The sequence below is a fragment of the Punica granatum genome, chromosome 3, assembly GCF_007655135.1.
Source record: "Punica granatum isolate Tunisia-2019 chromosome 3, ASM765513v2, whole genome shotgun sequence".
Taxonomy (NCBI): Eukaryota; Viridiplantae; Streptophyta; class Magnoliopsida; order Myrtales; family Lythraceae; genus Punica; species Punica granatum.
Window position 1 is genome coordinate 29707772 of NC_045129.1, and position 15586 is coordinate 29723357.

At 37.3% G+C, this 15586-nt stretch overlaps 1 protein-coding gene across 6 annotated transcripts; it reads right to left on the reverse strand.

Annotated features, from left to right (window-relative positions):
- Positions 1 to 6186: 6186 nt before the first annotated feature.
- On the reverse strand, positions 6187 to 13821 carry LOC116200012 (pentatricopeptide repeat-containing protein At1g09900-like). 6 transcript variants are annotated; one of them, XM_031530661.1, is made up of 7 exons: positions 13475 to 13821; positions 13133 to 13277; positions 10022 to 12360; positions 9614 to 9901; positions 8238 to 8651; positions 6561 to 6628; positions 6190 to 6421 (listed from the first exon to the last, which is right to left on the reverse strand). In XM_031530661.1, exon 3 carries the CDS (start codon positions 12354 to 12356, stop codon positions 10197 to 10199), a length of 2160 nt encoding a protein of 719 aa, XP_031386521.1. In that variant the 5' UTR covers positions 12357 to 12360; positions 13133 to 13277; positions 13475 to 13821; the 3' UTR covers positions 6190 to 6421; positions 6561 to 6628; positions 8238 to 8651; positions 9614 to 9901; positions 10022 to 10196. The 6 variants fall into 6 exon arrangements, with proteins under 6 accessions (XP_031386518.1, XP_031386521.1, XP_031386522.1 ...); XM_031530662.1 differs by having other exon boundaries at positions 6537 to 6628; XM_031530657.1 differs by having other exon boundaries at positions 6561 to 6685.
- Positions 13822 to 15586: the final 1765 nt, after the last annotated feature.

Genomic DNA, 15586 nt, shown 5'->3' on the forward strand with positions numbered 1-15586 from the left:
AACTTACTTTTCTTAATAAATAATTTATCTCTTTTACATGGCACTCTAATAATTTTGTTTAGTACAACAATGAATTACACACTACTGTGAAGAATTATTAAGTTTTAGTGAATCAATGAAAATATTATTTAACTTAGGCACGAAAGATATACTTTTGAGAAGTCATTTTGAAATTCTTGTCCAAAACCTGAAACTATATTAGATTTTGGAAAAAAAAAACATAAAATTGCTCTTGCAAAGCACGAGCACGAGAACTAGTTACATATAAAATGATAAAATCGTTCTCACATATGCAATTTGCTTACAAAAAATTCTTTTCATGGGATACGACTTGCTTTTATGGAACTAAGATTGAAAAAAAAATCAATCATTCACAACCATTGATGAAGGAATTTTTCGAAAAGTTAAGGACGAGTAATCTTTTACTGATCGAACATCTGACTTATGTGTGCATGAGGAAGGTAATGTAATGAAAAATATTAATATTAATCATCTCCATCTTTTCTAGTAAAAGATAATTTGATGAAGAAACTCTATGAAATACGTCCTGAGAAGGCGTTGTAAATGTACTAAATTTGTTGTAAAAAAATATAATTATATACTTATTTGTACTTTTTTAAAGGAAAACAAATGTCTTGTGTTATATATATGTCCATCACCGTGCAAGAGGAGGGGGCCTGAGGTACCAATTTTGGTAAGAGAGCAAGAAAAGGAAAAGAACAATGGGACGAGGGGGAAAGAAAATTAATGCTTTATCAAATTTAAGGGGTCAAAATAACCAACGTGGATTGACTCAACAGGTTCGACGCTTGTTCTATTTAAACAAGGTCTCGGTTTCGAGTACTTGTGAATGTAAAAAATTTACGCTGAGAAAGATTTTGTATAAGGATTTACAAAATAACTGCTTGTGACCGTTGCTTTTAGAAGTTGGACTATCAATGCTAAGCGAGCTTTTCAATGGGCTTCTATGCTTTTGGGTTTGATCCAACAGCCTTTTTCTAGGGCCCTTATTGGGAGGTCTATTACTTCCCTCCACTCTCAGCCGTTTGGAACAATGGCTGGGAGTAAATTGCTTGAGCATGGTTGATCTCGTGACTCCGGGCGCAAAGGAGCAACTGGAAGGAGACTGCAAAGGTCAAGTGAAAGAGATGACATCTCGGCCATGAAGGCTGTCCCCCAAGCCGCGGAAGCAAAGGTGTCATGTTCGGATGAAGAGGTTGATAATTTGCCATTGTGAGTCTTGATGTAAAAGATGATCGTGAAAGCACATGACTTTGCTCCATTGCCTATTCAGGGATTTCATTGTGTTACTGGTGTGATTGCAGGCCAAGCGGTCAATGTAACTCCGGTGGCAACGGAGACGCACTACCTGTAGCTCCTGACTTGCAAGAGGTTCCTCCTCCTGTAAGGTCATTGTCCAATGAGAACCTCGAAGATGTAATGTTGCGATGGTTTCTTTGCCAATACATAGGCCCTGCAATGTTGCTGCAGTGAACTAGCAATATCAGTGCTTTTAGTACTGTTTATTATCATTATTTAAGGCATCAAACAGGTAAGGAAACTTAAAATGTGTAATATCAACAAGTATCCAAATGTAAACTTAAAATGGCTGATATGCCTTAATCGGCCCTCGTACTATGTTTGAAAAGTAATTCATCAAACAGCTTGTATGACTACACCTTCCTTGCATCATGTTTAGTCGATAACCGAGCCAGATTATTTTATTTGCAAGGGCTCCCTTCAGGGAGTCTTTTAATAACTGAGCGAGTTTACTTTTCTCGCAAGAGCTCCTTTTTGGGAGTTTTCAATCATTCTGACGAGTTTACTTTCTCGTATGGCTCCTTTTTAGGAGTTTTTTTATAATCCTAACGAGTTCACTTTCTTGTGAGAGCTACTTTTTGGGAGTCTTTTGATAATTATGACGAATTTACTTTCTCCTAAGGTTCCTTTTTGGGGGTCTTTGGATAATCCTAACGAGTTCACTTTCTCATATTGCTCTTTTTAAGGAATCTTTTGATAATCCTGACAAGTTTACTTTCTCATAAGGACTCCACTATTTTGGAGAGTCTTCCGATAACCGAGCAAGTTCATTCCTCTCGCAGGGGCTCCCTTAGAGGACCCTTGTTTTTGGTGTGGCTTATTTGTCGCTCTTCGACTTGTCGTCTCGCGCTTTGCTTCACTAAAGTTACTAGAATTTGATAAAATATCATATACTAAAAATGTGAATATGATTTTCGTAATGTGTACATGAATAGTGCTTAGCACTTTACACGATTATAAGCATCTAACAAGGCTTGTTTAACACACAGCAAATTAGATCTATATAGGCTTGTATAGTGATTGTGCACTATTATTGCATGCAAGCATGACATACATATATATTTATATATATATATATATATATATGTATGTATGACATAAGTTGGGCCATCAATGCTAACCGGGCCTTTCAATGGGCTTCTGTCCTTTCGGGTTTGATCCAACAGTCTTTTTTTAAGGTCCCTATTGGGAGGTTCATTAATTATATACATGTATATATACATACATATTACCGAATAACTTTCTCGCAACACGCCGACCTCTTTCCCTTGCCGAATCACGGCATCAAGGGTCTCACCGGGAGCGTATTAGCCTATTTATCATTGATCATCATCAGTTAACCAAAAGTTAACTTGAAATGTAAAGAAATGAAAGTAAAATGCGATTTTTCACTATATAATTATATAGAAGCAGCTAAGGAAATGAAGGAAAGAAGTGTAAATCGACCTCAACTCGAGCTAGAGAGCTCGAATGTGGGCCGACCAGAATCTTTAAATTAGATTTCTACCTTTTTCTGCCCCAGTTCAGGCAACTCGACCTCCAAAATAGGTCGTCGGGATTCCTACGGGGTCTCCTTAATATCTTGGCTAGAATATAGGTATAATGTGGGCATTTTGGGTCAATTTCAGCAACAATTTTCAACACATGAGATTGCTAAAAGTCCTTTAACTCTAAAAATGACCTATTTATAGAGGAAGCAGAGTCGGGGATCGTTTTGTAATTATCGAGAGCACAGGGGTCGTTCTAAAAATAAGTTTTGAAATTCTGTGGTCCAGGACGACTAGTTGGCTGGCTCACATGGATACCATCCATGCGACTGTACACGCGGCGTTCTTCCCTCCCACGCGAGTCATCCTTATTTTTTTAAATGATGGAACTGAGTTCAACTAGTTCGACCTAAACTAGTTCGGTCTGATTTAATCTTGCCTTAGTCCCTAAATTTCATAAGAAACTTCATTCTCACCCCCTTTTAAAGATACTAGGCATATTTTTGTAGAAAAAATTTACCAAAAAATATTTTCATAATTGGAAAATAATTATTTAGCTAAAAATGTTGAATATTTCTAGCGACGAGAGAATATCGATTTCTCCATCTTGAACTCCTCTTCTATTGAATAAAAATGTTGTAATCAAAAGATTCAAGTTTTTATCAATCAAGGTAATTTTGGTGTCGATTTTTTTATGAAAAAATACATATGGTAAGATTTTAAAAATAAAATCTATGGGAATTACACGTTATTTTGAAAAGCTGTTTTTCTCTTGTACAAACCCTAAAAAAATGATTCCAACCATACCATATTATTCTTGAAATAGGCACAAAAAATGGAAAAAAAAAATGGAGAATAACTTTAGAAAGGAACTCGAGGAGTTATCTTGGTGTCTTGAAAATGGTCTTCTGAGGATGGCCTCCAGCAAATTCTTCCGCTTGAGTCCAACCTTCGACTAATGATATGCATGGGGGCTCATTTCTGATCTTTCACCAAGTTAGGGTCAAAACGAGGTGCTTACAAGTCTTAATCAATTATGTGAAAAATTCAATTTTGACCCTTCGAAACTTATCGTGTTACGTTTTTATTTTCCATGATGAGTCAACTAGCAATAGAAACTTAAATTTAGTAGACTCGCGTACAAATACGAGTTTGTTCAGTAAAATTGGTAAAAACTCAATTTTACCGAGTCAAATATTTTACTAAATTATTAATTTCATTCCAATTTAAGGGGATTGATTGACTTTTTAACTCTTATAACTTAGAAAAATGAAGAACTAATTTATAATTTATTGTATCCTCACTTTTTTTTTGTTCAAGATCGACATTCAGAATTATAACAAGAGTAAAATATTTGGTTTGATTCATAGAATATTATTAGGAATATAAAATATCCAATTTTACCTCAAATAAGGTTATAATTCTCGAAAAAAATGTATGGAATTATTTTTGAAACACTATATTCAGTATCCATAGAAACTTACGATTTCACAATTCGATTTTACGTTTCGATTTTGTGGACCTTCCATCGTTTCTACTTAGAAACTCAATTTCGACTGCCTCGGTATCAACCATCGTCCAGAGTACTCGAATCTGGTAATATGTTTATTGAAATGATTTTTCTCGAGATTTACGTTGATCAAAGGAGGTTATGAACATGAGGGGTCCGGGGGGGAAAAAAGAAAAAAACGGATGTTTACGAGCTGAACATCGTCTTGTCTTTAGGCATCAAAACCAGGGCTTGGAAACCAAACCCATATGTAGACACAGTTTGAGCTTGCTGCACCTGTGTCGAAATGCACAGGCGCACTAAAAATTGAATGAGGTGACGTGGTGATTTTGTATTTCTCAATTAGTTACCGATATTGTCTTTCGATTAAAATTGTTTATAGAAATTGGTTTAAAGCCTCAAGTCACTCGGAAAAGGATGCACGAGAAAGTCATCTATGATGTGGATACACTCGTCTAAGCCAAGATCTAGCTGATTTCAGCAACATTTGGCCGAATCTGGGCACGTCAGCCCAGGTGCCGGCTTCAATAGGTCGGATTCAGACAAATCCGGCCAGATCTTGGCAAGATCAGGCCCAAATCTCGACTAGGTCGAGAGAAATAGCAGTCCTGCCATTATCCAATCTTTCTCGACGTGATCGCGGCCCCAACCGCTTGAGGGGGCAACATCGGCTTGGTCCACCATCGTCCAACTTTGATCCGGTGACTCTGGTGTGGCACAACCTTGTGCCCGAGAACCAAAAAGACTCCTCTTTTGCTGCCGTGTAGATAGTTGAAAATGGAGATGTCTGAGAGCTGCGTGATTTTGCTTAAGACCCTCAATACCCAATTTTCATTGGGCTAATACTTTGCTTCACTAATCAAGTGAGTCTCCATTTCATTTTGCTATTATCATGAATACCAAAATTAATTTCCTTAATTTACCCATATTTGTACGGTGTGACACTGAACTTTCTCTAATAACCACTACTAGAATTTTCGGCATTTACAAGGGATTTCTAAGGGAAATTTCCTTGGAAGGGAGAATCCCTGAGAAATTATCTTTTAAATTTTTGACAAAATCCCTTGGAAATTCCCTCAAATAAAAAAATTAAATCGGAAATTAATGAAATTAAAACAATTATAGTAACTCTAAAAATCACGTATGCTAAAGCGGGTGCATTAGTATTTTGTCTTTGGATCAATTTAGTGGTCTTGAATTCATTTCTCCTCATCCAAGTTTAATACTTCTATGATTTTTTTTTCATTCTCTTTTTTCTCATTAAAATCAAATATTTTAAAAATTCTGCCTGCGCAATTTAAATATTTTTATTTTTATTTGTTGAAATTTCATATAATTTTACTCTAAACTAAAATACTAATTATAGAATATCTTTTAAAATATTAGAAAATCAAATTCTAATAAATTCTAATTTTAAAATTGATAAATACTAAATGAAAAATAATTTTAATTTATTAGAAATTTAAATTACATTAAATACTAATTTAATTTAGTGTAAATACAAATTTAATTTCATTTTAAAATTAAAATAATAAATTATTTCATTTAACAAGTATTAGAAAATTAAACCGGGCACGCTTTCAAAAGAAAAATATATGATAGCTAGAAATATGATTCTATATAAAAATCTAATGCAATCCATGAAACAAAAATATTCACCTGTAAATGTACTAAAATGCTGCGAAAAGAAAATAATTGCCACTAATAAAATGTGATTGTCTGCTCATGCTCAGTTGAGATCATTGAGTAATAATGAATGTACCTCAAAGAATGCTCAGTTTTTCAAGATACCTTTTTGTGTAAAGTTAAAATAAAGTTTGTCAAAAGTGTTAAAAAGTTTTTTGTTGAAAGAGACAATAAATTAAATACTAATTAAAAAATAAAAACTTCAGTTGATACAATAAATATAATTATAATTAATGGTACAAAAGAATAGATAGCCTCTAAACCAGTAGGAAAACAGACGACTCGGGGGTTGAACTTAAGAGCCCTGTGGGAGAATAATCAACAATTGTTACAGTGAATAAATTCAGAATAAAATTTAGTCCTGATGTCGTATCCCAAGCGCGCGCTAAAGGAGGGAACCAGCTAACTTTACCCGGTCCTGCAATACCAAAACAATGTACCTTAGTTGAATCAATGGACATATAAAATGTACTAAGCATGGTATTTAAGGCCAATATTTAGACAAATTAAATCAATCGAGAATTTAGACTCACTAAAAAATACACTATATTACTCACTGTTATCTTCAGCGCCATCTCCAGCCTTCTTCAAGAGGCAGCCCGGATTTTTTTTTTTTTTACACAGCCTGCCATTGTCAAGGACAGTCTTTATTTTTCACATCGTCGCTCAGAAACGGCACAACCTATTCAGAATACATAACAGGAAAGCATAGTCAATCGAGAGAATTCTCATTCCCCTTCCCTTGTATTACAGAACTGCTGGGGGTGGTGTGCCTGAGACGCTCTAAAAATAAGGAAAAATCAAGAGATTTATAATAATTATTGGAGAAAGATAATTTGGCAATACAACATAGGCAGTAATAAAACACACTAAAACGGGCAGGTCAACTTTAATGTTCCACAACTATATTTTAATGATGATTTACTAATACAAGGCAGGCTAGGCCAACCTTTTCACTGACTGAAACTTATCTCGACAAATGGACTTAAACCAATTCTTAGACGTGAGTCCTTAACTCTTTGCTGCACTCCGAATGAGCATTTAAGACATGCAAATATAATATGATGGGTTGCATGTTCATGCCTTTTTCTAATGCAATTTAAGGGCATTTTCGAATGAAAATTGAGGATAAAGGGGAAATCTAATTTGAAACTTGAAGCATAAGGAAGGCAGCTGTGGAGATAAAGTGAAGAGGTGAGCACAAATTCATGGTAAATTCAATCTTAAATAAGAGTGACGAAACTCAGGGATCTGGGATTCAAGAGAGAGAAAAGAAGAATAATAACTTTGGTCTAAGGCATGTACAATTATAGCTATAATAGTCAACCATACTATCGTTATTCATAATGGATGAGACATTTACCTATTCACTAATATATCGTATGGTAGGCCACAAGAGAGAAAGGGGGAAAAAAACAAAAAAAACAAAAGGCTTCTAGTTTCATTGACAGATTCTAGCTAAATGAAAGGATCTTTTCATCAATCTAGATCCCCTTTTTTGATGTCTCCCTGCCCTTCCTGCATGGCGTCATGGGGGCGAAAAAAGGAAAGATAGCAGCATGAATAAGAGAGGGAATAGGAGTAAGGCCTTCCATGGCATCAGGTAAACATACATGAAGGGGCATGAAATCGGACATATTCCATCTATATACCATATGATTATATAGAAATATTTTATTTAGAAATACCATATATAGATATCGAACAAGAATTCTATAATATAGCTTAAAGCAATAATAATAATAATAATAATAGAACATAAACATACCAACAACAGTAACAAAATACACGAACTCTATTCGCCTTCCTCTAATATACTATTTACAAATACATACTTCTTTGAATGAAGAAGCAAGAGTGAAAGCACTGAAACTCTAGAGATGTGTTTTAAGCAGATTATTGGTTCCAGAAGAAGCAATTTTACCTTTCTCATCCTCATCCTTTCAAGAAAATATCGAATATGGTGATAAGCTTTCACTACGGAAGATGAGTTAAAAATAAATTTGTATTGAAACTTGCTATTCTCAAAGAAACAAAGAGTAGATTTTAAGTGTAATCTTAATGTAAGTAAACTGGAACCAACAGCCAAAAAGTAGGTGCACAATACATAAGAGAAACCACAAAGCATGAGATCTTTTTCATCACATAGAGGTTCAGTTGTTTTCGGTAAGCAAATGACTTGATTAAATGATCTGCAACTTTGATGTCGTGAAGGCTATTTATGAGACAATTACCTTGTAATCATTAACATCTCCAGTAGTGGAGACAGCAACAAGAGACAGTGCTGGATCGAACACATGATGTTCTGTTTGAGTAGTTTCAACCTGAAATCCCTTTCTCCATTCATCATTTACTCATGCAAAGTAGTGGCCAAGTAATGGCTGCAATATGCCAAAGTAGGAGACCTGAAGAAACTACTCAGCACGTAAATTTTCTGGACCAAGATTGCACTTTAGGAAGCAAAAGAGTGCACTGATGTGAGCTTGATAGCAGTCAAAACTGTTCACACAGCTGACATCCTAAGATGTGGATGAAAAACAGCAGCTTAGCAACATATCCACTCATAGAACGGCCGTCCAATATATCACTTGTTGGCAAACTCCCAACAGACACAGCACCTTCCTTTGCTCTTTATATCAATCCAAAATCTGCAACCAAAGAGATATATGTTTATAAATATTAAAGTATATTCAAAAGCCTTCAAAAAAATATCTGAGTCCTATCAATGATCGTCAAATTAAGTTCACCAAATTTGTTCCAGACACAGTTTGACCCTGTCATAAACCATATATACAACCACCATGACTCACTGATGCTAATAGCATTGCAAAAGATGGAAAATTTTTGCAAACTGCCGGAGACTTGCATGTGATAGGATTCATATGCAAGAAAATTGAATAAGAGAGAACTTTTGAGGCTCCAATAAGGGCTCAAGATGTTTTATTAGCTTTTTCCTTGTCCATGTTTTCCATTCTCTATTTTCAAATATGTAATGAACAATCTTACAAAGAACTCATTAATATGATGGGGGAAAAAATCAGCAATCACAAAATTGCATTTCATAAATGTTTTACAAATTTCCTTTTGTTATTAGTAGAAAGGTATTTTGCACTTCTTAGGTAGAAGGTGGGAGCTCCTAACTGCTCATAATAGGTCATTCAATTATGAAATTAAAGAAATAAAAATTTAGTTACTTGTTCAGTTCTCAATGAAGATAGAGAACTAATGGAGGATTCACAATAGCATAATCACCAAGACACTAAGAAGTGAAAACCATAAATACTAATATTATTAAAGTATAATGCATGCTAAAGTCAACCATTATTGTTGGTCGATTGTCTATGAGCCATAGATAGTATCCTGAGCACAATTTAATACTTAAAATCATGTTCTCAAAATTTCACAACTCAATAACGTGCAAAATACTGGAAACAGTATCCTTTTAGCTGGCAAAAATATTAATAATTATTGTGCGCTCATGGGGGATCAATCTTACAAAATAAATCTTATAATTTGTGGACAATAACAGAAAAATTGACATAAATGATACCCTGTGAATGGCATAGACAACATATTCAGTATGCTATTCAAGTATCCAACCATCCATTACCAAATGTTCACATTCAAGATCCACGGTAAACCAATCCAGCCTCCGAAAATATTGATTGGACAAGTGTATGCCTCACAAAACCTGCATCCATCTCCAATCCTCCCCCTTCAGTAGTTGGTGAAGCATCCTGATAATACAAACGTCCAAGTGGGCCTCCTTGATTTGCCCTATCAGAATCTGCTGCCCGAGATCACACCCGTCATGATGCAGAAGGTTTAGTGCTTCAGGAAGGGGATACAATATGTGAGCAACTACTACCTTATCAGAATCTGCTGCCCGAGATCGCACCTGTAAGTAAAGTATCAGAAAGCAGGCAAGAGATACCAATTCAACATTAATACAACATGAAAAATATTATAGTAAAAATGCAATCTTGAAACCTTTTAGCAAGAGGGAGCAAGAGGGTACCTGTTTATAACTGCCCCCATCTCCCAAAACAAAAAGAACATGAACACCATTGAGCTTCATAAGGTGCTCATCAAAGTCGATCTTCTTCCACCAGTCATGATGTAGAAGGGAGTGCTTCATGAAAGGGATGCAATATGTGAGCAACTACACCTTATCACCCACGAGATACACTTCCCTACAGGTTCCCGATAACGAACTCTAAAAGTTTTGCAAACTTTGGGACTCCTTTAGTCCACCCTCTTGAATTTGCTCGATTAAGAATTTCTCGGGTAACCTCATTAGGCTCACATCCTTCCAGGTTCATTTGCTTTAACAAAGCTATAAAATCCCAGAACTTCCCTCTCCGAAAAAGGGCCTCCAATAATGTGTTGTAGATTGCAATGCCTGGCCCTAGCCCATTTTTTAGCATCTGTAATCTCAGTTGCAGAGCAGCTGTTATCTCCCCCCTTCTGCAGAGATCACTAATGACAGATCCATACGTGACAATGTCTGGCCGGAGATTTTGGCTATAAATTTCCCGAAAAATATGACCAACCAGTAAAAAATTTCCTTCCCTTAAGGAAGCATTCATAAGAATGTTATACGAAGTAATATATGGGGCAATCCCATAACTTCTAGCAAAGTCTAGAACTTGGCGAGCTTTTCCCAGCATCCCGTTCATGCAAAGGTGGTGAAGGAGCACATTAATGGTAACAGTTGAGGGGCTAGGACCATTGCTCATCATCAATTCTAATAGCTTGAAACATTCTGTAAATTTCCCAACATTACAGAAATACTGCATCAAACATGTTGAACTTACAACATCAAGCTTGACACCTTGATACTCCATACGGTATAAAGCCCTTCTAATCATTGAAGAGTTACCCTGTTTACATGCTGCTGACAGAATTGTATTAAAAGAAACCACATCAGGTCCACTGGCAGCCCATTCTAACTGGTCCAATGTCTGTAAGGCCTCATCAAGTCTGTTCTCCTTGCAAAGCCCATTCAAGATGATGTTGTAGGAAACATCAGTTGGCATGCAACCTTTATCAGTCATAAACTTCAACAGAGATAAAGCTTCCTCGGTTTTATTCTCTTGGCACAGTTGGTGCAGAATTATATTGTACACAACAACATCCACAGGGCATTCGTTAGAAATCAAATCATGGAATAGGCAGTAAGCAATTTCTACCTTGTCAAGTTTTAACAGTCCATCGAGCAAAGCAGAAAATGTGTAGGAATCAGGCACAAACCCCTTTTGATTGAGAATCTGAAACACTTCAGAAAGGTCAGCAAATCTGTCTTTAAGACATAGTTCCCGAATAATAATGTTGTAAACATAGAGATCAGCATCACAGCCTTCCTTATCCATCAGCGCCAAAAGGGAAAGTGCTTCATCAACTTTTCCTTCGTCACAAAGAAACTTCACAATCACTGTGTATGTTCGCACATTGGGCTGTTTTCCATCAGCCCTCATATCATCCAAACATTGAAATGCTTCCTTACGTAAGCCTTCCTTGATAAAACCATAAATTAAAGCAGTGTAAGAGCGAACGTCCAGAAAAATGCCTTTCTTCTTCATCAAGCAAAATATCTCCAGAACTGAATAACTGCATCCCGATTTACATAAGACCCACAAAAGTAGATTAAAGCTATTGGCGGAGCAGAAATAGCCCCTGGCGAACAGAACAGAGAGAATGTTATAAGCCTGCTGAAACCTTCCCTCACTGATCATCAAAGAAATCAAGGAATGCACAGAGTTCTTAGTAGGCATGAAGTTCAGTCCCAACATTAGCTCGAGTGCATCAATCGAATTGACTAAGCACCCTTTCTTGAGTGACATATTAAGCGCTCTGGTTAGAGACCTAAAAGACGGTACAAAACCAGCTGTGCGCATCTCACGGAGCATGGAAATTGCCTCTTTGAGATACCGAAAAGATAGCATCCCATTGAAAAGCATAGTGAAGGTCAAGGCATTGGGAGAAGGCCCGAATCTCTTCATACCCGCGTACACTTCAGCTAAACCATCCATACTTCCACTTCTCGATTTCAGATAGGAAGATATGATAACATTATAATCGTGAACAGTTGCGGTCCCCAACTCATATCTCATCAAATAAAAGGTCTGTATTGCCCCGCTTAAATCACCAGAAGAAGCGAAACTGCGCATCCGTTGGCGCAGCTCTAGGTAGTTACCCTTGTCCAAGCTGTTGTTGCTTTCTTCAACCAAGTCTATAGATTTAACAAGAGCACAGGAAGTGGAGAAATCCCGACATAAAGAGAAGTATCCGCAAACTCTCCGTGACAAGCAATTGACCCCAGGAATCGCAGAAAGATGCATCTGAGGATGCATATACCTGAGACAAAGCAAATTTACTCAGGAGTTGTCAGTTTGGAGAGGTTAGAACTTACATCGGAATTACTTCCCGATCCTCAGATCTTCCAATCAACAAAAAGAAACGAGCAGGATGTTCATAATGAGCTAATCTATTCATAATCAGCCAGCCACAGCACCAACTTATCAATCATCAAGAGCAAAAATAGAGTGAATAAATTACACCATCAAAGACAGTTTGGGCGTCAGTATTGGTGGTAATAGAGGAAATAATGATTCCAAATCCTAGATTTCCTTGTATAGGTGCTGTATTATAATCATGTAATTATTTTGCATTTATTTCCTTCCTTAAACATGTCATGTACAGCTTTATATATTTCAATACAATATAACTCTAACGTTAAGTTGAGGTTTCAGCCAAAATCCTCTAGTCTTTGATGGTATCAGAGCATACGGTCGAGTGATACAGTCGACCTTAACAAGGCTAACCTATCTCTCTTATTTCTTTCCCAATCCTGTCAGTTCTCATTCTTCCTTCCTGTACCTTCTATGGCTGATCTAACTTCAACCCTCAACCTTCCCTCCTCAATTCCCACTATTGAAGTCAAACTGAATGGTCTAAATTATATGTTTTGGAGGGGTAACATGAGCCCTTTACTCGAGACCTACGGGCTTCTTCCCTACCCCAAGAGTCGAGTACCAGAACCTGACAAAACAGTCAAAGGACCAGACGGCAGCATCACACAAAACCCAGAGCACTTACAGTGGGTGTCTAGAGACAGGTTTATCCTTACCTGCATTATTCTAGCTGTGACCGAAGAAATTGGGTTTACCATCCTTTCTGCCAAGACATCTAATGAAGCATGGCGTTCTCTGGAAACGGCATTTCTCAGTCAGACGGCTGCCCAGGAAGATCTTCTGGAACAACAGTGGGGTGACCTACGCAAAGGATCACAAACAATGCTGGGATTTATCAACGATTTCAAGAAGAAAGCTCTCAGCTTTGCATAAATTGGAAAACCCAAAACTCCCACAGAGGTAAATCGACGAATTTACACTGGATTAGGACCTGAATGGGAGCCGCTTATCCTAGCTAAGTCGGATACAATGGCAACAATGAGCATTGATGAACTCACCTCACTGCTCATGGGGCCTGAAGAACGGCGGTCGTATGCTGTTACCCACAGCAGTCACAACAATTGGCTCCGGCTCCCTCTCCGGAATCCTTGGATCACCTCCGGCTGAAGTGCATTACACTGACAGTCGCGGAAAGAATGACAATCGCAGCTACGGTGGAAAAGGGAAGAACAGAGGTAAAGGCAAGGGCAACGGAGGGAACGGAGGCAATAGTGGCTTCTACGGTGGCTACGAGCATGGACAAGGGGGAGGCAACAATCGGAATCTCGGCTATGGCAGTATGAGAGGACAAGGAGTGCAGGGACGCTGGCAGGGGCGCTCTCTGTCTTCTTCTTCGAACCCTAACTTTGCAGGGCAGATGCGAGGAGAAGGGAGACAAGGCTATCCGACCGGCCATGGTTACAATTTCAACCCGATCCGAGACACGCTAGCTATCCGACCCGGCCTCTTTAATCAGCCCGGCAGCTTTAATTCTCGGATCCCATCAGCCCGGCCCAGCAATTGCCTCCAGCCCGACTGCCACATCTATTTTATGCCAGAGTTGCAACCGACCCGACCACACTGCCCCGTTTTGTCAGTCCAGTTATTTTTCTGAGATTCAAGCTAACATTGCTGAAGCATCCCCTCAGGGACTTCATGACCTTGATTGATACATGGACTCAAGTGCAACACATCATGTCACTTCCAGTCTTTCCTACCTAAACATTCATGATGAGATACCGAATTCTAATCACGTCTATGTTGGAGATGCTAAATCTCTTCCCATATTTGTTTCTGGTTTTTCCACTATCAAACTTTTTTCCCGTCCTTTACACTTAAATCATATTCTATATGCTCTTAATATATCCAAAAATCTCATATCTATCTCCAAATTTGCTCAAGATAATATTTACTTTTTTGAACTTCATCCTGACTATTTTTGAGAATTTTCATGGTTCAATTAATGTGGTTGTTGCATTAATATGATGAATGTCAACCATGTAAAAATTAAAATGCTTAATTAATGTCATGGGGTAAGTGAAGAATTGAGTCATGAGGAGATGAGGGTTTAAAAATTGGAGCAGCGACATTGATCTTCTCCCCATTTTGCAATTATATATTAGGGTTAATAACAAAAAAAGTACAAATTTTTTATATTTTAACAATTCTAACACGAATTTTTTCCTTTACCTAAAAATACACAAACTTTCAATTTGATAATAATTCTAGTACGGCGTCAAATTTTCATTAATTTCAAGGTCACAGAGGGCACCGGCAACCCCAATCAAGGGTGATGGCCGGGGTCGTAGTTCCAACTGCTAGAATCTGAAGAATGATTTGAGGGTTCTCCCGATTCCAAGGGGTAGGGGCTTCGATTTCGGCCACCACCCCCCAGATGGAGTTGTCGGTACCCTCTGTGGTCTCGATTTGATTCAAGTCAACGGAAAATTTGATGGCATACTAGAATTGTCATCAAATCGAAAGTTTATACATTTTTAGGCTAAGGAAAAAAGTCCATACTAAAATGTTAAAATGTGAAAATTTTATACTATTTTTTGTTAGTAAACCTATATATTATATACAATATATAGATTGCTCACTTCCATGCTCTCACATTTCATCTTTCCTTTATTAAATTCATAATTCAATAATAGTATTAATAAAACCTTCTACTAATTTGTGCTAATCTATTATATATATATATATATATATATATAAAGTCGAAAAACACTTATAAGACGCCTCCGTTTGTAAACGTTCAGCTCGTGGTTATTTGCCTCTTCACATGCTCCGAATATTGTATCAATCCATCTCTACCAATTAATTTCGCTTTCAAGTACATTGTATTCCCACCACTTAATTCGCTCTTCCCCCTACCAACAACACCTAACACGAGCTTTCCCAATTTTTGCCGAGCATCCTTCTTCCCACAACGTCCAAGGTTTGGTGTGCTCCATCCCACAAAGCCCAAAGTGTGGTTAGCTCCATGCCTCGCGAATTCGAAGAGAAAGGAAGTTGAAGAAGGAACATTAGCTTTTTTGTAATATCCTGAACTTGTGATTGAGTATTTTTCAACTGCTCAACCATAATTATTATAATTGTTATATTGAAAAATGAAATAAATTTCTCGA

What these genes read in the sequence shown, in the direction of transcription:
- LOC116200012 (XM_031530658.1), bottom strand. Translation starts at nt 12,356, where the DNA reads ATGCATCCTCAGATGCATCTTTCTGCGATTCCTGGGGTCAATTGCTTG.